Source organism: Chelmon rostratus, chromosome 19, assembly GCF_017976325.1.
Source record: "Chelmon rostratus isolate fCheRos1 chromosome 19, fCheRos1.pri, whole genome shotgun sequence".
In the NCBI taxonomy this organism is placed as follows: domain Eukaryota; kingdom Metazoa; phylum Chordata; class Actinopteri; order Chaetodontiformes; family Chaetodontidae; genus Chelmon; species Chelmon rostratus.
In genome coordinates, this window is record NC_055676.1 from 9,588,335 (window position 1) to 9,614,265 (window position 25,931).

Consider the following 25,931-nt stretch of genomic DNA (forward strand, 5'->3'; position numbering starts at 1 on the left):
TGAGTCTGTGATGAGGCCAGGACCTGTGTGGATCTCCCTCCTTTGTTTTGCGCCGTCAGGGCTGTGAGCCATATGTTACAGGACAGCAGCTCAATCTGCTCCAATTAGACCTCCCACCAGGCCCTGGCGATGGCGGCGGGGGGGCAGCAGCTGCATAGATGTAGGTTTGGTTAATGGCAGCAGGCCAGTAGAGGAAGGAGGGGCCGGAGGTGTGACTCTGTGTTTTTTTTCCTTTCTATATTACTAAAGAGACATTATTGTCAAATTTTAACCACACTTGTACTGACGAATTAACCAGTGAAATAGCTAAAACTAAGCCTCGGAACAGCGTCCGCAGCAAAGTTTTTAGTTTTATTTAGTGCTAATTTTAAAGATCGTGATGACAGGCAAAAATAATTGAGGGAGACTGATGGATGATTGTACCCCCATTGTGGTTGTACAGTGAGGGGCCCTCGACGTGGGAGAAAGTAAGTATATGGATTGATTGTGTGAATCATCACACCTTTCAAGGACACTTCTTTCTTCCATTGTGATGAATCCAGTGTAGGCTGAAATTCCCATCCTGTGCGTCAAACTTTTTCATCTGCACAAACTGCTATTTTTAACCCTTCTAAAGAACAGACTTGCCCCAAATGTCTCTAATCAGCTCCCCAAAGATAGCCACAGACCTGGAACAGCTCTCTCTTCTTCTGTGGAGTGAAGTTCAGCTCATCTGCGGATTATAATGCTTTTTGTTTAGCTGTTGACTTCGCCCTGTCTGTACCACTCTGAGGCTGCCAGACTGACGCACCGAGGCGGAGAAAGTAGCAGTAAATTAAACAACTCTTAATTTCTTCAAGTCACACTCTGCCGGCCCCACCACACTCCTCACAATTCCCTCCTCCAGCACCACCAGCTCGCCTCTACGGCATCACATTGTTTAGCTGATTCCATGTGCCGCGCTGCTCGTAAGGCCGCAGACGCCCAGTCCTGCCCGGCGTAGCTCTGCTCCCAGAGAGCTATCAGATTCATGAATTGTTGTTCTTAGCAATTTTTTCAAAAGCACGGTAATCCCTTGAGAAGATGTAAACTTGTTAGGTCAGCCCAGAAGGTAAAACGTGAATGTTGGTGCTTCAGCAGATTGTAGCGCTATGTAATCGTCTTAAGAAAAATGAGCCTTATCAGACAAATCCGTAGCTGAGTAATTGCCTTTGCTAATTCTCCTCCACTCTCTCCCGGTGCATTGTTCTCAGCAGGACCCCAAATCTGAGTCCACTAAGGCCAGCTCCTCATGTGTATGATGATGCTGAATAGTGGAATATTAAGCACCACATTTGGTGGACCAGTTCACCCCTGCTGTGTGAGTGATGGCTCTGCCGTCCATTAGGAGTCGTGAGAGGCACAGTCTCAGGGAGATCAAATAAGTGTAGGTCTGGAAGTGCTGTTTTCGCTTTGACAGGCAGCAGATTGCTTCTATTAATTATCACTCTGCCAGCAATCTGCTTCTGCAAACCGATTATCCCGACTGAAACAAAGGCATCATTAAGCAGGTGAATTTTTCATGCCGTTCAATTTTGTGTGTGTGTGTGTATGTGTGTGTGTTTGTGTGCACGGTACTGTGGTGCACATGCATCCTGTATTGTGTACTGTTTATGTCTCTGTGAGACATATAACCTTCTTATCAGATAATATGACATGCACACATGCGACCAGATGCCCCAATCAACTTGGCCCAATCCTGATTTTTCAGCATTCTGCAGTCATCTTGAGTGTGACACTGTTGTCCCAATGATTGTTAGTCTGTGTATTGATTTTATTTTATTCATTAGGGACTCGGGGCGTAGCACTTATTACTATCCCGCGCGTTTCTTCTTCTTCTTCTTCTTCTTCTTATTAGGGACACGGGGCAACGTCCCGAGTCACTTATTACTATCCCGCGCGTTTCTTCTTCTTCTTCTTCTTCTTCTTCTTATTAGGGACACGGGGCAACGTCCCGAGTCACTTATTACTATCCCGCGCGTTTCTTCTTATTATTATTATTATTATTTTTCATCTTCCTCCAAGTTTTCGTCCCTTAACTCGCCCCGCAGCTTTGAGAAAACCCTCGCAAATTATATATCAAAACGTGCGTATTGTTCGGGATCGGTGTGCTATTACTTTACGACGCGAAAAACTGCGATAAATTTCCCATAAGAAATGAATGGGACGGGCGAAAAAAACAAGATTGAAATTGGAGTTTTTCAAACATCTGTAGCTCAGGCATACATTCACCGAGAGACTTCATTTCAACTTTAAAATGTAGACCCAAGTCTGGTCTATTAGTGTGTTCATCCACATTTTGATTGGTCCTATAGTTTTTGATCAGTCACTGTTCAATGACAGTGATCGTTTGGAGGGAAATTTTGAGATTATAATGGGTGTGTATTGCGCGGAATGTTCGCCCTAGAGTGCGTGCTAGAGTGGCACAGAGTCTAAAAACGATCCTAAAATCTTCTCTTTTTCTTGTCGCTACGGCCACAAATTACACTCTACACGCATAATTTTGGGATCAGTTTGTAGACAAACTTGTCCTCTTTCATGCGATGTCCTCGAAAAAGCTGAGAGACTTACTGAATTTAAATAGTGAGGCTTTTTGTGCAGCCAGCTCCCTCCTGCTCTCCCATTAAGTCCCATGTTAAAATTCAGAGCTGTTTTGTGAGCAAAGCAGAAATGCCTCTTGTCTTTAGCTCGCCATAAAACAAAAAGTTGTTGTCTCAGGAATAAAACGAGGAGATGGTCGGACTCAGGAAGTTCTCGGGAGTCCGATGATCTATAGTACACTCTGATACGAGGTACGGTTCTCTCACCAGAGGATTTAGTTCGGGAGGTTCGCCGAACCCAAATCTCACTGCATACAATACAAACTCCTGTTCTCTGAGTCGCAGAGTCTTTTTAAGTCGACCATTTTGTCATTTTTCTAAAGAATATCTGGACACAAAACACACGTACATCTGGCCCAGACTTGTCCGCATCTCACAGTGTAATCGGTTTTTTGATAGCAGCTACGGTTTTGACACAATCGCAAGTTGTTCGGAAGAAACCGACAGCGAAAAAGCCGCTTTTCAGTTAACAGGTGTAACTGTCATTAACTGTCATTTACACACACACCGGTCAATAACCCATGCACACACATCTGCAGGACAACAAGCCTGAGAATGATTATCTTAACGAGCTCAGTCAAAACAAGGGCATTGTTTGAAAACAATCTCCGTCCAACAAGCAGTTAAACTCAGCTTCAGAAAGCTCTTTGCCAAAGAGGTTGAGACAGTAGTCACACAAATGCAGAAGTTACACAGGCACACACGCACACACACACACACACACACACACACACATTCAGACACATATATACTATACACATCTCCATGTAGGAGCAGGTTGGGCTGCTTGTGTAGTTCAAGCAGACACACACACACAAACAGACGAAGACACACACATACGCAGTCACACACAATGACAGATACATAAACACACACACACAGACAAATGCATAATGAAAACCCCATCCCCCCGCCCCCTTGTTAACGCCGTTAGCTCTATTAGCTCTGTTAGCACAGTTAGCTCTGTTAGTGTTAGCGCCGTTAGCTCTATTCGCACCGTTAGCTGTTAGCTCCGTTAGTGTTAGCTCTGTTAGCTCCGTTAGCATTAGCTCCATTCATGTTTATTGATTCAGTTCATTAATTCATGTTAACAGAGACATGAAGCAGAGGAGAGAAGCAGACAGACAGCTGAGGTGATCAACAGAGACAGACAAGGAGAAAGCCACAGAAACACAGCTGAGAGCAATTCATTAATCAGGGACTGACTACCTCTGATATCTGCTGTTTTCTCACATTACAGCCTTTTTCAATTGTCCGCTGCTTCGCCATAGTTTCTCCTAGAGACTTCATTCAAACTTTAAAACGTAGATAATTTTTTCGGCTCGAACGCACCCTGTGTCCCTTTCAAAATTTCCCAGGGGGAATTTTCTAGTTTATTTTAAGCCATTTTCGCCTTCATTTGATATGCATATATGTCAAGATAGCAAAGGAAACATGGGTAGAGAACTGTGGTCAGAGACGTCCATTGAGCAGTCGTGGCTATGATTTAGTGTGTGCGTGGCTTCATTCTCTTATGCGCCTGTTTCCCAGCCAAAAATTTGTTACAACATGAAGTGCAAGTGTCAGACAATGTGCGCGACTTCTCAGCTATGCAATCACTTTCAGAGTTATCTGTGTGAAGCTCGCAGGCAGCGGTTAAGGTTGTGGGACCACTGACAGTTCAGGAAAAGAAAAACTCTTTCACTGTCCTTGTCATTCTGTGCTTGTCGCTCTTTTTTGTTTATAGAGGAGAACTGGGCAAGTTGTGAGTGTAGTTACAGGCTCAGAAAGATCAAGGAACATGGCAGCAAGTGATGAGGAGAGAATGTAGACTCCTGAGGCTACGTCATGTTGTTAGATGGTAGTTATATAGGGCATGCCTGAAAGTGTAATCTAAAGTTTGTGTTTCAACCCAGCCTTTAATGTCACATCACATCTTGTCCCTGCCCTGGCTTTCACATTTCCAGACAATGACAAATTATTCAAGTACAATACAGAATAGAAACAAATACGGCAACACAATACAGACACAGAAAATAGCAACTGGATCAGAATCCAGAGACAATAAACAAAACGTGAAGTTAGAAGGAGAAGGAGGACAAACAATCCTGCAGCAAGAAACCTTACCCACTAAAATACCCTTACTTATTTTTGGTTTACCTTCCCTCTAACATCAAGTAAATATGACATGAACTGGCCTGCCGTGATCTGTGAAGGGTACGTATGTGTCATTCATCCAAAAGTGAGTCCATCATCATGACTGATTCATACAGACTGATTAATATCATTTTACACATTGTTAGGATTTAGGGTCAGGGTACAGCAGGAAAACATGTCAACAGAGGTATGAGTGAGAGTCGTATACGTGCATGTTTTTGTCTACCGAGGTTGGCGAGGTGTGTTGTGGCGGCACAGCAAATTTGAGCAACTGTGCCAGCGGAGTGACTCGCACTGTCAGCGAGTTTCGATGGAGAGACGGGAGATAGTGGATGAGCATGCAAGCACACAGCTCTGTTAGGGCTCACTGAGCATTCAGGGATTGTGCTCCTGTGGCCTGTAACCACAGACAAGTTGTGCTTAAGCTGAATTTTTACGACTTTACTCTTGGTTCATGTTGGGAATTTGAGATAAGATACTGCAACTCTATTTGTGTTTCCACTGCTCTGATATGATTCTGATAAAGACTAGAAAACTGCTTGAAATCATGAAAACATTTGCTTTCATCGATCTAAAGTATATAAGATTCATTAATACAAGTGAAGGTGCTTTATTTGCAGGCCATGGCGTTACAAGGACTCACGTTACATTTGAAAGCAGTTGCGCTCGCTGCTTCTTTCCGCCTGTGGGCTCGTCGTCCTCGTCTACGCGGAGCCGAGCACTGGAGGCCAGAGCGGTTACATCATACCATATCACAATGAAGGGTGCACTTGCAAGCACTGCATTCATCACACAACAAATGATGCTTACCTGGAGCACCGGAGGCTCCGTATAAACCAAGGTGATTTCATCACGCTGTGTGAGATCTGACACAATAGAAGCACCTGCCACAGTAGAAGTCCACAGCCAGCTCAACTTTTCAGCTTAAGTGTTGTAAGATTCGTACAACACGGAGAAACTCTGGCCTTTATATACCATATGTTCTGTGTTTGTTTTTGGACGACTTGGAAACGAGCTGTTGCCAGGAACAGAGAGGCAAAAACTCCCCCTACATGTTAAATAGTTACCTCAGTACATCACTGTCAACGTAATTTTCACAGAGTTGAAGAGGAATGAGCCAACCACAGCAGGAATTGATTAATTATGTATTACACAAGGTTGTTCCAGGCCCATTATTCAGTTTGTATTTTGTCAATTTCTCATTAACTTTCTTTTGTACTTATATGCTAATACGGCTTTTCTTTGCTGTCTGAATGGGGTAGTGGAGTGAGGAATGAGTGGCAAAAGATATCTCTACCACAGCTGACATTACCACTGAATGCCTATACACCTTTCAGATTGTAGCGGGAGTAGATTACATAGTTATGATAACAACAATAAACATAAATACACCTTTAGGGAATACTGCACTGGGCTCGCTCCTCAGACTACATATAAAACATATATTGCAATGCAGTTAGAAGAAGGAGGAGATAGAGTTTAGGATTAAGGCTGCAAGGGAAACTCCCAAGAACAGGATTCCCAAGTCTAACATGGTGCATACTACGTGCTTAAGGACAATGGAGGAAGATAACCAGCAGTAGAGCTTTGTGACACGGAGACAGCAGCTGTTGTTCGACTTCATGGTGCTGGTGTCCGTTCTGTTTACCAGTCTGGGGAAAGCAGATGTATTGATGAGGAGCACTGGGTGATGAGTCAGGGGGAAGAAGCTGTTCTTGTGCCTGGCTGTTTTGACTCCAGTTGTCCAGAGATGCTTCCTGGAAGGGAGAGTTTGGATGATGTGCGTAGAAGAGGTTGGTAATGATGTTCTTGGGCCTGGAGAGGCAGATATTTTGGAGGATGGGGAGATTGCTGGCAGTGATCTCCGGTTACTCAATTATTTGTTTGGTCTGGCCTCATCCCGTGTGACCCAAACCAGAGAGCAATGATTTGTGTAATGCTGGACTGGATGTTGGATGTGGGCCACACCGTCGTTGTCGACTAGCTGTGTGTCCTCAGCTGGTGCATGAGATGTGTCTCTGATGAGCCCTTTGATGAACTTTGCGCCACCACTCAAGTTATCTCTTAGGGTTAGATTATTTGTCACTAAATATTTCACCCTGTGACCGCCAGGTGTAACTGTTGTGTTGCTAATGGACCCATCTTACAACTGTGAGATTGAAAGTGTTCCTGAGCCCATCTAGCAACATCCTTTATACAATCATGTCAATCACAAAGTGGTGAACCTCGCTCCATCCTCACTTGTGAACGACTGAGCCTTTCCAGGATGCTCCTTTCATACCCAATCATGATGCTATCACCTGTTACCAATCAACCTGTTTACCTGTGGAATGATCCAAACAGGTGTTTTTGGTGTGTTCCACAACTTTCCCAGTCTTTAGTTGCTCCTGTCCCAACTTGTTTGAAACAAATTGCTGCATCAAATTCAGAATCAGAGGATATTTACAAAAATCAATGAAGCTGATGAAATAAAAAGTAAATATATTGTGTTTTCAGTTGAGTATATATTTGTGTGTGTTGAGTGTACTGTTTTATTAATGTTTTACACAGCATACCATTTTTGCAGGGGTTGTATAAATAAAACACAGTAATACCTGTTAAGTTTAACTTATCTTTTGCCTTTTTGGAAGTTATGTTAGAGCTTTTCATGTTCCAGTGACTTCCTGTTTATGCAGGGTTTTTGATTGGATGGTGCTATACATTTTTCCAAGGCACTTTACACACAAGTCTTTACTAGTTCAGGCATTAATTGTTGTTTAGGTACCAAGAACTGAGTCGAGGGATTTGTGAAATATCGGTGCAGTCCAGGAGCTCTCAAATGAGGCCATTAATTGCAGACAAAAAGTCCTCAAACAATATCCTTATATAAGTTCCCAGGCTGTCAGAGGTACTCTAGGCTCATGTTGACTGCATCCTCCGTAAACATACTAGCCCTGTAGGCAAACTTCAGGGCATCCACAAGGGCTGTGTGATGTTTCTGTGATAGCCAGATGTCTTTCAAAGGTCGTCAAAGATCAAAGGCACTCCAGCCTATGACCTGGGTTTTTGAGGACTGGAGGAATGGAGACAGGAAGAGTTTAAAGGTCTAGTGAATGAAGTCCTTAAATCCCAACTTGCAATGAAAGCATTTAGGGTTATTTGAGTTCATAAAAAGATGCTTAATGGCTCACTGGTGAATCCAACAGAACAACATTGAATGTTATGTATTCAGTAGTCTGTATAGAGGTACACAAACATCTTCTGTCTCTCTACCTCTCTCTGCCTTCCCAAATGAATCTGGTTCATCCACCTAATTCTCTCCGCTCTACTTTGTCTACAGGCATTACATTTATTCTGTCAGCTTCGCACGGACCATAAATATGATGATATGGTACATGCTCTGTTCTGAGCCCCTGTTCTCTCACTCCTTATCCTTCCTTTTGTCCACCTTTCCTCTCTGTGCCTTGTGCTCCTGTAGATTAGAGTTGCCATTTGGCTTGTGAATACCTCAGCTGGGTACTGTAAGCACGAGTGCATGTCCCAAGCCGAGGCCAACCTGAGGTAAACTGAGTGCAGACTTGAGCCTGGCCACCAAGGAACTCTAAGCTAGCTTGGCTTGCCACGCAAGCTCTCCATATTTTTGCAAATCTAAATCTCCAAGCCCCAGGTTTTGTCTTGCTTCGCAGAGTCCGACAAAGAGTTTTGGAGGCTTTTTTTTTTTCTATTTCAGCTGAACATGGAGTGGAATGTGCTTTAATAGCCTGCAGCCTCTTTAGGTGTCTTTCTGCATACGGGTTTTGATTGCCAGCCCAAGGAGTCAGGCAGTATTACCATAGTTATCTCACTGCACCACACGCCTAACAGCACTCAAAGCCCCCTGAGCTGTCTGTCACGCCTCTTAATTTGCACCATAAGAAGATGAGTTGAAAAAGGATAAAATACCTGAACATGGGTTTGACTGAGTCAATTTAGGATGCACACTTACAGCGGAAAGGTCACACTGGTGACTGTCACCTCGAGGGCTTTCCGAAGCCATTCACTGAAAATATTTCATGCACTGTTCATACATTTGATATGTCTGACGATTTGAACCATGCTTTTGGTCACGGGTAAGAGGCTGTTTAACCGTAACCCATTCGCACATTCGGTAAGTCTGAAGCTGCAGCTAATACAAGTTGTTCCATACACAAAACTATAATGTGGTTTTTATAGTGCATATTGAATATGACAAGCTTCCTGGTGGTTCCAGTGTGTTTTTATGATTTTCCATTTCATTATTTAGTTACTTAAAAGTAAATGCAGCCACCTTACTGTGTACGCCCAAACATATTTGCAGCCAAGAGTAGTGGAAAAATGAATCTAAGTGGGCTGCAAGTCGCTGTGCGAGTCACCATCTTATGTCTAAATTAGTGGTGAGAGCACAGATGTATCTCTGTTGTAACCCCACAGTACCTTTACTCACCGTGGTCCCATATGATGCTGAGCAGTGTCCACATTAAACTCAGGTTGGAGTCAGGTGTTTGCAGGTATTTCTCAGGTTGTTGCCTCATTATTAAAGAGCCACAGTTTCATGCAGTTTCACTTGAACTTTTTACTGTATCTTTTGGGATTGTGCTTGTATGACGTTTTGCTTTCCCTTTCTTATCATTTCTACATTATTTTATAATATTTTGCCACATCATTATCTCTCGCTGTCTCCTTCAGACTCTCACGGGATGGATCTGTTTGCGGTCGCAGTCCATGAGTTCGGTCATGCCATAGGCCTCGTCCACACCTCAGCCATGGAGTCCATCATGAGGCCGTACTACCAGGGTCCTGTAGGAGACCCTCTGAAATACGACCTACCCTATGAAGACAAGGTCCGCGTCTGGCAGCTCTACGGTACGGAACATGAAGTCAACTTACACTGTGTGTACGCGTGAAACAGAGAAAGAGCATCCAAATAACTATGAAGGGCACCTTATAAATGGAGGTAATAGTATGTATGACATTCATGGGAAGCCATGTTTCCAGGATATTTGCAAATACTGTTCTCCACTTTCTGCACCTCACTAAGCCTATGTCATTATCTACTGGGCATACAATATACTTTTCATTATTGTGTACAGCATTACATCATTGCCTCATGGTTATTATATCATGAAATTCAGAAAGAGCTAAATTAGTTGTTTATTTCGGTGTTTTTCTGCCTCTTCCCAACGTCAGTGCTGCTCCGTGCTGTGCAGTCACAGAGTATGTGTGTAAACACAGAGGCATATATTACCCATATCTGCATTCACAGAATCTCCCTCTACTCCACTGACCATGACTCATGAGCCTCTTCTGTAATTATGCGTTTTCCCGGTGCAGTGGTGGAAACGCCGGCTTTCTGGTGACACCTCTGCAGAGTGAAGCTGCGAGGGCCACCTCATGCAGGAAGCAGCGATTGATGAGCTCTTTAGACGCGAGGTTATTGATTTGATGAAAAAAAGGATGGAGTTAATTGGCCCTCGTTATGGCATGTGACCTTATCACAGCATTTTCTGATATAGGAAATGGCAGTGCGAGGAAAGAGAATGATGACCATGAAGAAAAGTATCAAGAATGAATAAAAAAATGTTCATTTGTTGTATTTTCATTTGAGTTGACATTTGACCCTTTTAGGTGTCAGAGACTCAGTGTCCCACACAAACCGACCAGGAAACCCCTCCCAGACGGCAGAACCTCCTGTCCTGCTGGACCTTCCTGAAAACAGATCCACTGTTCTGTGAGTAGATGTATGAAAAATACACTTCAGCCTCCTCAACAATCTCCTCTTTATCTCTAGGGCCTTCACTCATTCTGTAAATCCTGTTCAATGTGACACCGCCTGTGCTGTAATGGCCAGAGAAGTGCAGCAAAGTGGAGCTTGCAAGTCAGGACGCGTTTTCTCAGGACAAGTGCTGCTCTTTGATAAGTCTTATGGCTTCAGATGGCAGGTGGACGGGGACGGGGACAAGCACATAAACAGCTGCAAAAATCCCATAAACTTTTTTAATGTCCGCCATGTTTTCCAGTTTCAAGATGATATAAATTCTTTAACTAGGCATGTTTACACAGCTGTAAAAATGTGGCCATTTTAAAACTAGGGCCATAATAGAAGTTCATCAGCACCCATAAGAACACTATACTCTTAACAGGCCTCACACAGGTGTTATTCACTGCAGGTAACTGTATTGGATGTCAATATGGAGAGATCTCTGTTTTACTGATGGCTCCCTGTACATCAACATAATTATATTGTGTTTGTTTTTCCTTACTTTTCACTTCTACTGAGAAACAATACGATGAATCCATGCAGGAATACTCAACATTTATTGTAGAAACAGCTTTTTTGTAGTTTGATAAGAAGTCACGGCGTGCCGGCAAAGCAAATTAGCTAAGAGAGTGAGCTTGGGAGCCTGCCTGTCTAATTAAGTAATTCCCCAAAGCAGGTTGGGCGGCTATCAGCCTGTAGTTTTTCAGATTATCAAGGATAATTAGACTTAATTTTGTCCATTTATGTATTTTGAGTGTACATACACACACTCACACGCAGACCCAAACCACCGAGCACTAACTTTAAAGCAGCCCCCAAGAGGTCCAACAGAAGAGTTCACAAAAATGTCTTCATTCTCAAGGTCTGCAATTCAAATTTGTCTCAGAGAACACACACATGGGCACGCACACACACACACACACACACACACACACAACAGTAAACACGGCAAACAAATTGAGGCAGCACTGAGATGGACGCCTAAGCTGAACAGGCTGCAGTGGGATAATTAACATCTTTTGCTCCCCAGTTTCAGACTTCCACTGCTTTCATTAATCATTTCCCACTGACTCCATCAGGTCGTGATGCATGGAAAAGCTGGATTAGGCCTGACAAGGGCACCTATACTGACCACTAGGCAGTGGTGTCGTGTTAATAGAGCTCTGAATAGAGACCTTTGTTGGTGATATAAGGCCTGGCGAGCTCCCACTCTCAGCCCTGTGATACTAATGGCTTCATCATTGGCAGGCCAGCCACGTCAGTGCTTTAAATCACTTAAAAACTCCGGAGATAAATGCACTGAGGGACCTCACCGTGTCAGCCCGATAGCAACTCCTCTTTTGTTTAGCCTGGTTTCACCGATTCATGCAGCAGATTAAAAGAAAAGCGTGAACAAAATTTAGATGCATGAGAAGATCTTGGAAAGGATGAACACATATCTAATTTAAAGAAAACAAGTATTTGATTTTGCAACAAAGCAACTTTTCTTCACTTTCATGAATATGTAAAAATCATTTTAGGTAACGTTAACTCATCTGTACAGAAACATCATCAAACATTTAAAGTGTTAATGTCCAGTTTTACATAAGAGGATCTTTTTTTTCCCCTCTTTTCACAATCTTCTCTCCTATTGTCTTCACATCTCTCAGGCTGGCGCGAGATGCCCCCGACAGATGCACCAGTCACTTTGATGCAGTGGCCCAGATACGAGGGGAGGCCTTCTTTTTCAAAGGTACAGAGTCAGACACACCGACACACAGACACAAAGCTACAGAGCTGCGTGGGAAAAATAAGAAATTTGCTAAATGAGAGGAGGCAAAGCAAATTAAAGAGAGAGAGAAAAGGCAAGAGGACGAGGATGAGCGAGTGGGCTAGATGAAGACACCCGACAGAGCCCGTTGAGCCCTGCTGAGAGACTGCAGTCCAAAACTTACATCAGGCTTTCATGCTTGCCCTCTGGAGGAATGACCCCGAGCCTCCCACTGACAACAGAAACAAGAAACAGGCTCGTACACCCTCAGCAGCAGCCGTGTTAGCAAAATATCCCGAACTTTAACTTACATTTTTAAACCTTTTTTCAACTTTTGAATCTTTCATATAACTTACAAGAGATGACAACCAACGCTTACAGATCATTGTTAATTGTTAATTTTGCCCTGTGAATGTTGAAGGTTTTTCTGACATTTCAATTGATCGCAGTTCTAGTCAGCTTATGATAGATGTGATGGTGTCGGCCTGCCACACACGTTTAACCCCTTAAACCAAGACTAATCCTTGAGACACATGGCTTTTTGACTCCTCGAAACACATGACTCAGCCTGTTATATTTCGGTTATTGTCCGACACACAACATTATGTTTTTTGAAAGGATGTCGAACCCTCACTTTCAGCCTTGGACTAACAGCAGAGTAAAGGAAACAGCTAAAGCCTTTTGAGAGATAATAAATGAATTCATATCTCCAGTTAAATCGTGACACAACTGATACACAAAATCAAAGAGTTCAAACAACCCAACTCGTCGACCTTGAAACTGGAGTTTTGCATGCACAGTGCAAGTTGCCGTTTATAACCTCTCTCGACAAACGAGCCAACGACAACATCAACCATGTTAATCTACATGAAGTAAATGAGAAAAGTGTGTTTAGTATAGTACCTTTCACAAAGTGCTTCACAAAACAATACGTTACAAGACAATAACAGTTAAAGGACAAACAATAAAACATGATCAGCAAAAGACCTTGAAAACACACAAAATGACAAACACTAGCCAACGTAAGGCGAGACACAGACCAGTTTGAAAAATCAGTCTTTAGATGCTTTTTAAAGGCCCCAACAGAGACAACAGAAACAAAGTCTGTAGGAAGAGTGTTCAACAGTGTTGGAGCTGCTACTTTAAAGGTGCACCTTATGTTTTCAGTCTAGTATGAGGGACAAACATTATCCCAATGCTCTGAGCAACCTTGGAAGCTATGCTATCCGAAGCAATGGACCCAAGACGGAGCCCTGAGGCACACCACAGAAAAGAGCAATGGATTCAGACATGTAGGGGCTAGGTGATACAAAAAAACTTCAATCTGAGAGAGAGGAAGGGAACCATTACATTACATTTATTACATTAATTAAAATTTGCACATTTCCCCTTAGGGAATGCATGAAAAATAACAAATAATGTGGCTACCAGAGCCATTATTATCCTCCTAACTCCAAACTGTCCCTTCCCTCTTAGGAAAATACTTCTGGCGACTAACCAGAGAGAAGCACCTGGTGTCTCTGCGTCCGGCTCAGATCCATCGGTTCTGGAGGGGCCTCCCGACCAACCTGGACAGTGTGGATGCTGTGTATGAGAGGCCTGGTGACCACAAAATAGTATTTTTCAAAGGTACTGTTGTATATCAAGTCTACATTCATGCACATACATGAGTCTTAAAATGTACAAAAAGTAAGCCTGGTTCTGTGAGCATCCAAGGTCACAGGATGTCCTTCTATTTTCTTCTTCTTTCCGCTCTCTCTTGGTCCCACGTAAACTATATTTTTAAGATCCATTTGATAGCTCAGATACACTTTTTAAAGCACATGGTGTAGTACACACAGACAGTGTGTCCAGAAAAAAAAAAAACTGCCAATGACCTGCAGACTTTTTAAAGTGTGATTCATCCACGCTATAAAGATGCAAGATGAAAAGAGGCAGTTCACACCTTTCTGTCAATGTGGCTGGGGCTTTGAAGGAAATTATGATTTTTTTTCTCTCTATGTGATAGGGCAGAATAAATTTAATTTAAAAATGGGTGCAGAAACAAGGGCATGTTTCACTTTTGATATAAAGTGTAAAACAGCTTTCCTGGCAGAGAGTGTTCTTCATTGGCTGTGAAACAAAAATACGTGTAAATCTTATTCTTTCAAGAATGTCCGGTACATATCTTTCAGGTCGCTTATCTTTTTAGATGTATCATCCCAAATGTGTGTGATGAAAAGAACCACTTTTTTTTTTTTTTTTTTTATCCACCCTCTTCAGGTCTGAAGTACTGGGTATTTAAAGATAATATCGTGGAGGAGGGTTATCCTCGTCCAATCAGTGACTTTGGCCTGCCCTTGGAGGGAGTGGATGCTGCCTTTGTCTGGCTACACAACGACAAAACCTACTTCTTCAAGGACAACCACTACTGGCGCTACGATGACCACCTGAGGCGTATGGACCTGGGCTACCCTAAAGACAGCACGCTCTGGAAGGGGCTGCCACCTAACCTGGACGACGCCATGAGGTGGTCTGATGGTGAGTAACCTTAAAAAGACCTTCTTCCATCACGAAAGAAGATGATGCTGACACATGCGTCCTCCAGCTCCACCTGAGAAATCCACTCACAAGCATGTTGGGAGACGCAGTCCCTTTAGTCCAGGTCAAGACTCAAAGAGAGGTGATCTTAACTTGTAGCTCCTTTGGGCTTGTCAGACTGTCAGATGGATTAAAAGCAGTCACTCTGCAGAGAAATTAAATTTTAACCCCTGGTCCATGAGAGCCACAGTCTCACTCTTCGTTAAGTTTTAGAGACTAAAGTTGAGGTTTGGAATGAAGGCAAAGTGACATAAGGGTCGTTTTGCAGTTTAAAGCATCGGCGCTTCAAACAAAGTGCTTGTCAGATTGTTTAACATTGTCCGAAACCCTCTTAAAGGGGCTGTGTCCAACAATTTTTGCAATTTTCCAAAACAGTGTGAAAATCATGGCAACTTTACGCTGCGGTTGGCCCGGTGCACTGAGATGTGAAAGGAGGCAGAGCTTGAAAACCTTTCCTTCAGAAGTGGTCGGACGACGCGTCACACAGCTGTCACAGTGTGTTTATCATTGCAACCACGTTGCCTAAAGTGTGTCAGTCTCTCGACCTCTTTCGCTTTTAAATTAGAATCTAATGTGCTGACTCCAGAGCTGAAAGTAAAGAGAGCAAGTACAAGTTTATTTGTTTGATATCCTTCTTGGGCAGATGTCATAGAATGATTTACGATTTAAGACAAAAGCCAGAAATAAAACACAGATAGATAAATAACAATTCCACTGCACCATAACATGGCAAAATACCACAAAAGCAATTGTCTCACTTCTCTGTTTTAATATCAGGTGACTTTTCTAATGAACTTCCAATCAATGTATGTATGTGTGATAATAAAGCTCTTTTGCTACTTTTTCAAACTTTTTACTCCACAAAATAAATGATCAAAGCCCCCAAAGATGATCCATCACCTAGAGCAAAAAGATGAGCAGAGGGAAGCCAATGACTTATTTTGACCTCTTCTGTCTTGATTATAAAGAAGTTCTGATTCAATGTATACATGATGAATCACCACTGTCATCCTTGCAGCCAAAAATGAACACATTTCTCAGAGAAAAATATAATTGTAACACTCCACCAGAGCATCGGACCACTGGTCGCTCTGGTATTTGTGGCGCCTAAGGCAAGATCGCGCAATATCCTTCTCGGGGGAATTCCTCAAAGAGGAATAAATTACAAGAGATATATGAGACGAGGGGGGAACAATTATGCAAGTTAGCTAACATGCAGCCTCAAGTTTTGGAAGTTTTGCAATCACATTACGATTCTGAGCCAACGTCCCAGGAGCAGTGAAACACTGAGATAGTTGGAGTGACTTCTGGATATGTGTCTTTTTAGCCATGGTAGCAGCATGACTCAATGTGGTCGGACACCCTGCCTTCTATTTTGACCCAGACTTAAATATCCCAACTGTTGAATAGATCACCATGAAAGTTTGTACAGACATTCATTGACCCCAGAGGATGAATCCTACTGATCCTCCACCCTTTCCTCTGGTGTTTTGACTGAAATGTATCAACAACTAACAGACGGATTGTCATGAAACACACTTTCATTTCCCTTCAGGATGACTTTTAATAACTTATGTGATTCTCTGGCTTGTCATCTGGCACCATAACCAGGTCAAAGCTTCCTTTCCCCCAATACTTGACAACTAATGTCAAAAGTAATGAGTTTAGTGCCAACTAGCGAATGTTTGGATGCTCAAATGCTAAAATCAGATGGTAATTATTCTGAACAGTATAACTGCTAAACATTAGCATGTCAGCGCTATCACTGTGAGCATGTTAGCATGCTGATATGAGCATTTAGCTCCACAGAGCCACTAGCATGGCTGTCTTGTGTGGCAGTGACATTATATTGATGTTTGAGCCGGAGTGCAGGGTTTTGTACCGTCTCTTGTCTGTCAGCACAGTTCTTTCTTACTTCCTGTCACAGATGATATTTGGTCAGTCGTGTGGTGTGTTTGTAAAGACACTTGACATGGCTTTCAGAACGTCATCAAAAGCTTGTATTTACAATCAGCAAATATGAATCTAAAGTAACACGTGGTTGTTATTAATCTTGCTTCGTGTCAGAAGTGGTTTGAATTAAAATGTAATGTTTGCTCATAGATGAGATATTTCATCTGAGAAAATCTTTTCCTATTTAATATTTCTTGTCCTTCATACAGTGCATGCTGCCATAACATTTATTTTGATATTATTTGAGTTTATTTTATTTTGGCCGTCTCCCTAGTTGTGACCATGCACATTTTTTTGTTGGCATAGCTGCAGTATGCAGATTAGAGGCCCATTTGCATTTGATTGTGTTTTTCATGTGTCAAAATATTTTTTTAACCTTTTTATCTGTTATTTTGACATGGCACACGCGGGCTCTTTTTGCCAACACTTTGCTTCACATTCACTCAGTCAAACACATTCAAACCTTGGAGCTCGCCCAGTGTAATCACAGCGAGCGGCTCCACCGCAGCAGCTGAATGTCAAGGTCACAATGCCTTGGTCCATCAAAGCATCATAGCTGCAGTCCTCGGATCACATGTGCATGTTAATGAGAGGTGTAAAGTGGTCTAACAGAATTTGTTTGAGAAACTTTGTGCAACCTTTTTTTCTGTTAGGCTGTTGTGTGTGTGTATAGGCTCTGAATCATGCCGGGGCATTCTTAGTTTTTAAAAATACCTCCAAAAAACAGCCGCTGAGTCTGAAATTTGAGGCCACTCGCAGTGGGAGTCAGGATGTCCCTAATCCCCCCTGCAGCATGTGAATACAAGGAAGCTCTTTCCCCTGTCAGGTGTTTAGTGGTCTGTGTTGTGTCTTCGATCTTGCTCCAAGCTCTTTGATGTGTGTGCGCACATGCGTGTGTGTGTGTGTGTGTGTGTGTGAGGAGAGGCCAAGCCCGACTCGGCTTCACCCCCCCGTCCATTATCACCGCCGAGCCTGTAAGAGTAAAGCTGGAAACCTACATGCATAAACGCACATAGACGGACCGTGGGGCCTGGGAACTGGAGCCACATTAAAGCCCGTTCTCCATTTGTTTCACCGGCTCAGGATGACTAGAAAGAGAAAAGAGACAGAACAGACAGAGGAGGACAAAGGAGAGAGGAGATATGCTGACATGCTGTTATGAAAATAGAGCAGAGAGACAAGGGGAAGAGGGGGTGAAAAGAGGAAGAGAAGAGGAATTTAGACAGGAGGAGATATGGGGACACCTGAAGAGAGATAGCGAAGGAAGAAAAGGAGATGTTAGACAGATAGATGGCTTGACTCAGAGGACAGATAGAGAAATCATGGAGAGACGGAGAAAGGCAGTAAAGCCACGCAGAATGGTTGCTGTGGAGGCAAAAAAGGAGCAGAAAGGGTATTAATGTAGCTATGATGATGATAATGGTCATAGCTGCTGACATCAATGTGGCACCCAGGAACAGTTTAGCCTTTTAGAAATGGCCAGAAAATGTAAAAGCAGAGGAAAATGACATTTCTCAGACATCAATATTATCTTTAACCTGTAGAGGAAGTTTACATAAACCAGTCAGCATCCATCATTATAGTGTCATATTAGTGGAGTTGTAGTCACCTTTTCTTTTGTCCTTTTTCGGATCAAGGCTTTAAAATCTTGGCCTGCTAGCAGTGGCAAGTGAAATGAGCTACATAGCTAACGCCTGCTGCAGCTCGTCCCTCTGTGCTGCAGAGCTCCGTTGTCCAAAAACTACTAAAAACACATCCGAGAGCCACAGCATTAGAGTTTGAGACATGTTCCTTCATTACCATGAACATGGGCACTGCACAATATTTTGAGTCAATTTCACATACGCAGTCTTTCTACCGCAAATACTAAGCAGCGTACATTAATCCACGGCTGAAAATAGTGCCCAGCACTATTTACTCCTGTTGAGTTACGTTTGCAAAAAAAAACTGCAGTGCCCAGGTGTTTTAGGATACTACCAATCCTTTGTTGGAAATGAAACTGTGTATTTCTGACTCGTTTTTAAAGATTTAAACAACAAATCAATGAATGGACCTGAGGCTGAGAGCTACAGATGGCACAGGGAGGTAGATTAATCCACTGATGTTTTTGTCCTGTTCATGGGATTTGTTGACAAGAAAATTATACAGCAACACCAGCCTTATTCTTTCATTCTCATGTTTTGTAAATGTCTTAAATGAGAAGTCCCTGAAGACCAGACATTGTCAGGAAGTTCATCTAATCGTACCTTATATAGTGTGAGTTTTATGTGTTGGCTCAGGAAATGATTCTCGAGTTATTGGCCAGCAGTGGGTGAGATGTGACATGTATTCACCACTGACAGCTCCAAGACTTTTAGTCTCTGAGGAAAACAAAGTAGAATTTGAGGAAGACAAAGTGGCGTTCAGCCCTATGGGCTTGGACTTCCAGTAATAGTGATCGATGGATAAGGAGAGTGACCTTGTGAGTGTGTGAAACTCTTCTGCTTCTATCTAAGATTAAGTTCAGTTCTAGACTTAGACATCGAGGACATTTTCAGAAAGTGAGGATATTGTGGTCAGTCCTCGCTGCAGAGGACTTCTGAGGGCTATTTTAGGATGTGTTTTTATGGTTAAGGTGGGGCTGAGAGAAATTAATTATGTAGGATCCTTGTACTTTTCAAGGTTCAGTATGTGTTTCTGCACACTATATAGCGTACCTTATTTTTATTCCTACAAGCTGCAGCCCAGCTTGAATATATTCTCATGATTATGTACAGGAAATGGACTCCACAAGGTGTTATGAGCCCTCATCCACTTACAAGAAAGCTGCCTGGAGTGGCACCACTGCACATTTTAGGCATATGAGCACCAAAAAGGGCAACAAAAAGTCTATTTTCAGAGCAAAACTCATCAGAAGAAATGAGGGTTTCTCGTTAAAACATACCCTTCCTTGGAGTTCTTGTCAGGGTTCAGCGCTCTGATTTTCTTTAAAAATGAAGGCCAGAGTAAATGTAACTCACTGATTCCTGAAGGGCAGAGCCACCTACGGTAGAAGTGAAAAAACTTCAGGCTTTTTGTCTTTCAGATGTTTGGCGTTTATTATCAAGGCCAAAGTGTGGATAAAGAAATGAAGAGCTGCTTCTATAGCGCAGCAAGTTCTCACTTTTCTAAGGAGCTGAAAAAGCCGTGCTGCTGGAACATATTGCTCACAAATAGTCTTTGGTAGATTCACTCGCAGCACGGGTCCTTGACTGCTGGAAAGCCCTCTGACGTAAACTGAATGTTTTTAATCAGTCTCTGTCCTCACTGTCTGACCTCTTCCAGTGTTTGAATGAAAGCAAGGCTTCATATCTGTGTGACATGACAGTGTTTTCTATAGATTTTGTGAGATATGCATTTAAACACAAAGAGCATTTTCCAGACAGTTGATGGGGAACTCATTGCTCAGACTCTGATTAGCAACTTGAGATGCTTTATGACAACATCTTAGCTAATCTCAATAAACAGATATCTGCATGTAGATGCAGATAAAAGCTAACAAAAAGCTAAATCATCGTCAGACCATAGCCAGTGTGTTCCACCTCTTACGTCAGTACTGCTCGGACTACAAATGGACTACAAACGGAAACCAGAACACTACAAGAGCAAAGTCACTCGCCTGCAGATTTTGCATTGATGCGCAGATATCTGGTTGAAGAGATGACTAGTTTAGAAGATGAATGAGCCACAAAACGACCATGTTTCCTCCTCTCCACGTCTCAGTCACCATTTAATGAAGAAAATGAATAGGAGTCAACAGCATCAATGCAGTTGAATAGCTGAAAGTCAATAAATTCTGTTTCAGAGAGTTTCATGAAACTGACTTTGAGTTTGTAAACCAAATTCTGTTTAAATGAATTTCTGTGCATTCATTATTTCATGTTGACAAAATCTTTTTCTTTGTCCCACTTTAACGGTGCACAGCACATTCTGGAGTGGTGTTTTCATGAGAGGCTCTTTTCTTGTGCCAGCGCCCGGTTTGGTATTTCGGTGACTCTAATTAACTTAAGTACCCTGAAGTGAAAGGACAGGCGCAGCAGGGGGGTGTGTCAGTAACGATCAAATGGCACAGTGCAATTATGGTGACAAGAATGCCCACAAGGCATTACTTTGTTCTGTGCTGGCCAGCATACCCACAGAGACCCTACAAAATGACGTGACCCCTGTTTATGTATGTAATCCTTGCCATAATAATACCAGCAAGGCAGAATCTGTTCTGGTTCCTTCTCTAAATGGCAGACCAATATGCACCTTCTCTCCAAAGGCTCTAATGTATGGATTATTTGTGCATACTCCGACTGGTGCGCAAATATCCAGACTCTTCCAGTCAATCTTGAAGCTATCACTAGTAAAGTTATTGGCCACAATTCAGCTATTCTGCACGACATCCAAGAATATACAGGATGCATCTGCCACCTTAGATTTGGTTCAGATCATCAGAGTCCCAAGGTGCACGATCGCACTTCCACAGCAACTAACGGCAAACGGAAAATCAAAGCTTGTGACAACACACAGACGGGAAATACTAGCTTAGCTGTTATTTTCATATGGAGAGAGTGGAACCTACCATCTGAACAGTGAGCACACCAACCGCTAATCAGGTTGTTGGTTTTAGACTAGTCTTGTGTCAGTAGACCAAGGGCTATATTTTTATGCGAGTGCACTGAGGAAAGTGCAGATTTGAGACTGTGAAACGCTATATTCTTGAGACACGGAGGTTTTTGCAGTAAGAAGAGAGTCATGAGTGAAATGTTTTAATAGAAAACAATTCAAAATTTATCAAACTATTATACCATATTCACATTTTTTTTTTTTTTTTTTTTGCAGCATTCAGTTTAGTGAAATGGATGTAACATAATGTATCGAAGCAGGCGTGTCTCGCCAGTCTCTTCGTGCCACACCGAACACTCACTGCTGAAGTGCTTTTGTGTTTGATGTAACAGAATGTTACCGACCTGACCAGAACATTTCTGAGGTCGGGTGAAGAGACAGCAAGACAGTTACATCGCAAGGTTGATTACATCCAGCGCATTTTACTCCCAGGGTTAAATAAATGTGTCCAAGATGTGCGTCGCCGTGTGATGTAGTGGTTTACATCTGAGAGCAGGGTCTGATTTGAAAAAATAAAATCCTTCATCCCCAATCTAAAAATGATCCATCCTAGTTTGTGAGCTCATCTGGACTCTTCTGTGCAGAATGAAAAGTATGGTTCTCCATGATGAAAAGTGCCTGTACATGTTCACTGATATGTATCTCCTGTAATCTTACCATGTTTCAGATTATTCCCGCTCTGTCTCGAAACGCTGCACTGTGGGTCACGGATTCACGAATTCAAGGCTCTCTGTGTTTTATGTGTTCTGTGCTTGTTTTGTATTCCAGATGAGAGCAGAGACAACTCTGTACCTTGTGTGAATAATAAGATTCACAGACATGTATTGTATTCTGTTCTATGTTCACACACACTCTCTAATACCATCCCTGTGCCCTCTCTCTCTCTCTCTCTCTCTCTTTCTCTCTTTCTCTCTCTCTCTCTCTCTCGCTCTCTATGAAGGCTCGTCCTATTTCTTCAAGGGGAAGGAGTACTGGCGAGTGCCGGGCAGTGACATGGAGGTGGAGGCGGGTTACCCCCGCCTCATCGCTAAAGACTGGCTGCTGTGCACCGAGATGCAGTCGGACTCTCCGGACGCGGAGCCCAAAAGCACGGAGACGAGAGGCAACGTGCACCACCACCCGGACCACGCGGAGAATGGATACGAGGTGTGCTCCTGCACCTCTGACACCGCCTCGCCTTTGGGCGCCCGCCCCTCCCCGTCTCCCGTGTGGCTGCTGCCACCTCTCTGGACGCTCTCGCTGGCCCTCCGCTCTGAACTGCTATGATGCCAAAGCAAGGGACAAAGTTCCTGAGCTGATTGTTGGAGGGCCAGTGGACGCTCTGTGGAAAACTGGAAAAATTCTGTTCGTATTGTATCATTTGGTATTCTTTTTGCGCTAATTTTGCTATTTATTTTACCCGTCATTTGGTGGGAGCTGCCAACTAAAGTAGTCATCCCTACAGGCATCAACCCACTCACAATGCTTTATAAAGTTTTTCACTGAATGGTCAAACTGCCTCATATCTGCCAGGAAAGGGATATTGAATAGAAAGAGGAGCACCAACAGTGGTTATTTGGCTTCATGTGCAGCAGGTTTACAGCAGCAATGCCTCACATACTGACGTGTAAAAGACATTCTGGTGCAAAGGTGAACAGCATGCCAACACACACTGCTGCCTATTTTATGAGATCAAACCAGATGCTTTATTACAGGGTCAGTGCACCAAAATTAAACCAAAACCATATTTTGACACTTACTTCTCGTGGTGTCCAGCCACATAGATGTTCAGTTTAATGTAACGGCTTCTGCTCATCCCAGTACAGTGGAGGTTCTGTTCAGCACACTGGAAAATGACGTCTCTTTGCAAAAACAATGTCAGTGTTACCCTGATAATGCGAAGAACTCCTTGAGACTATTTCCTCTGTTAAAAGCAGTTCCAGTGAAAACAGTTTACAGCAAGCAGGGACGCTGTTTCTGAAAAGACACAGTGTTGTTGAACTTGAAGTTTCACAAGTCATTTTTCATTGTGATGTGCATTCAGCTTCCATTGTATTGGATGTGTCTGAAACGGGAGAAATAACCCCAAAACTGCCTGCATGGCAGGATAGCACCAGAGGTAATTGAGCATATATATATATTGTATAAGTTAAGGTCTGAACTAGCTTGACTAATGTGTTTGTGATAACCATGAATGTTTGGCATCCTGCCCTCGCAGGCAGTGTGAAAACTTCTTACTGTGCGAGCTGGTGATGGATGGATGAGTAGGTGGATGGACTCTGTCTGCACCGGTTTTCTTGCCTAAATCCCTCAGCTGTACTCTGAAGTGAGGAACTGCTGCTCCTGTACGTATTTCCACGGGCTGCTCATTTTCACATCTGGTCCAGAAGCATTCCCCGCTCTTGGTTTAGTTAAATCTTTTGTATCAAATTCGGACGAAACAGTAAACCTGTTTATTTTACAGTGTTTTGATCAGGCCATAGAGTTTATAGAGCCTTTTTGTGACTGTTGGATACATTTCATCACCTTGCTCCTTCTGAAGACAAGAGTCACATTTGCCCCCTGGATTTATTCTTGCTGTAAAGATATATTTACCTATAGACTGATATATTTGAGTTGAAAGGTTCTGCAGTTATTGCATAACCGAGTGGACTGTGTATATTTCAAGGTGTGTTTTCTAATGTAAAATATTTTTGTAGAAAAATAAAAGAATCTGAATGACTTTATTGACGAACCGTGGACAGATTATTTGGAGTACTCAGTGTTGCGGCTGCGTGGGCTGAGTGTGTAATTATTTAGCGTCGTTGAGAAGGAGCCCGGCCTTGAAGACAGATGAAGGTAACATGACAGCTTGCAGACACCAACTGAGAGCTGCTCTCCATCTCTCTGATGTTCTTAAGCATGTTTCCTCTTGTAATGGTCACTGTTGTCCATCAGGAACGCAAAGCACATCACGTCAATCACGCCACACACTCGAGGACTGAGTACGCCATATGAACAGATCGGCTGGCAGAGGATTATGCAGTATACCCGTGTCTCTTAAGGAAGTGGAATCAGAAACGTAATGTCACCTCATGTGAATATATTCTCCGGCTCAGATGCTGCTAATTCAGAGATCAAAGTTAACAGGATGTCAGGCCTGTCGAGTCTGGGTAGACTCACACACACACAAGTAAGCAGACTAGGGCATAAGCTTGTTTTCAGAAGTGCAATAAGTCAGAAGTTCTACAAAAAAATAAAAAAAAATATAGTCTGTGAATTGTGAGTTGATTTCTGGCATTTAGGTCTTTATATCAATCTAGAAAATATCACTTTCGTTATTCCGAAATATATCATATTGTGCTTTCCAATTCTTTCAGTATCATGAAAAACTGTGCAAATGTCTATATCAGTAATACACTAACCTTACTTATAGGACCAGTGTGTAGGATTTAGCAGCATCTAGTGGTGAGGTTGCAGATTGCAACCAACTGAATATTCCTCACCTCACTCCTGCCTTTCCAAGCTTGTAGGAGAATCTGTGGTAGCCACAAACAATGTGAAAGGCACTCAGTGGAGTCAGTGTTTGGTTTGTCCATGCTTGGCTACTGTAGAAATATGGCTGTGCAACATGGTGACTCCACTCCCTCTGTAGATACAAAGAGCTAATTCTGAAATAACAATGTTGTGACTATGGATATTACATTCAATTTCTGCCATCTTCTGCCAATAGAGCCCCGTAAATCATACACACTTTCCTGTCCTTTAAAATCAGTTAGTTTTTGTTTGTATGATATGATAATAAATATTGAGTTTGCATCTTTTTTGCGTTTTTTTTTTTTTTTGCCTACAGCTATCCTAACCATGCACGAGCACAAATACAGCATGTGTATGTCTGTGCGGGTGTTTGCGTTTGTGTGGATGTTCGCTGGTTCATTCTTCCCAACGGCTGCAAATGAACCTCCACCAAAAGAACACCGACCCAAAACTTCCCTCTGTTTCGAGGTAAAAAGAAGTTTAAAAGTTTAAAAAGTCACTCAATCGCTGTTTCTGCCAAGAGCAGCAGTTTTCTTTCCCTCCTCTTGACACACTCCAGTGGTATTAATTAAGCGGTGTGACTCTGCATCCACCAGGAGAGCACCTGCGCCCACGGGCGAATGCAGCAGAGATGGGTGACTTTCAAGCTGTATGTCCTTTTCAGATAAATACCATTAACAGACCAGTTACATGTGTTTAATTTAGTAATATTAGAAAGTTATCGAAAATTTTGAAGTTCTCATTTTAAAAGTACAATTTCACTGAATTTTCTAAAATATTGTCATCACCCATGGAGCTTCCTCTATAGTTGACACATGGTACCGAGTCTGCAGATGGGCCAGGCAGAACCAATCAATCACTCTGTAACTAAAATATTCAAGAGTGGAGGAGCTGCTTGCAAGGCTGAGGGCTTGTGGTGGGATGGTTTGCAGGCAGAGAGCGTACAGTGAGAGGACAAACAAATGGACAGAAAGTGACAGATTAATAGACAGATACACAGGATTAGACAAGAGGC

The 25,931-nt window shown here is 42.7% G+C and overlaps 1 protein-coding gene across 1 annotated transcript in view; it reads left to right on the forward strand.

Moving 5' to 3' along the window:
- Positions 1 to 23,975, forward strand: part of LOC121623128 (matrix metalloproteinase-17-like) — a 69,993-nt gene extending 46,018 nt beyond the window's left edge. Inside the window, exons 5-10 of the mRNA XM_041960303.1 lie at positions 9,438 to 9,614; positions 10,377 to 10,479; positions 12,159 to 12,241; positions 13,736 to 13,888; positions 14,522 to 14,779; positions 22,362 to 23,975. Coding sequence (XP_041816237.1) covers positions 9,438 to 9,614; positions 10,377 to 10,479; positions 12,159 to 12,241; positions 13,736 to 13,888; positions 14,522 to 14,779; positions 22,362 to 22,687 — 1,100 coding nt within the window. The 3' untranslated portion in view covers positions 22,688 to 23,975. The remainder of the gene's footprint in view (positions 1 to 9,437; positions 9,615 to 10,376; positions 10,480 to 12,158; positions 12,242 to 13,735; positions 13,889 to 14,521; positions 14,780 to 22,361) is intronic.
- Positions 23,976 to 25,931: the final 1,956 nt, after the last annotated feature.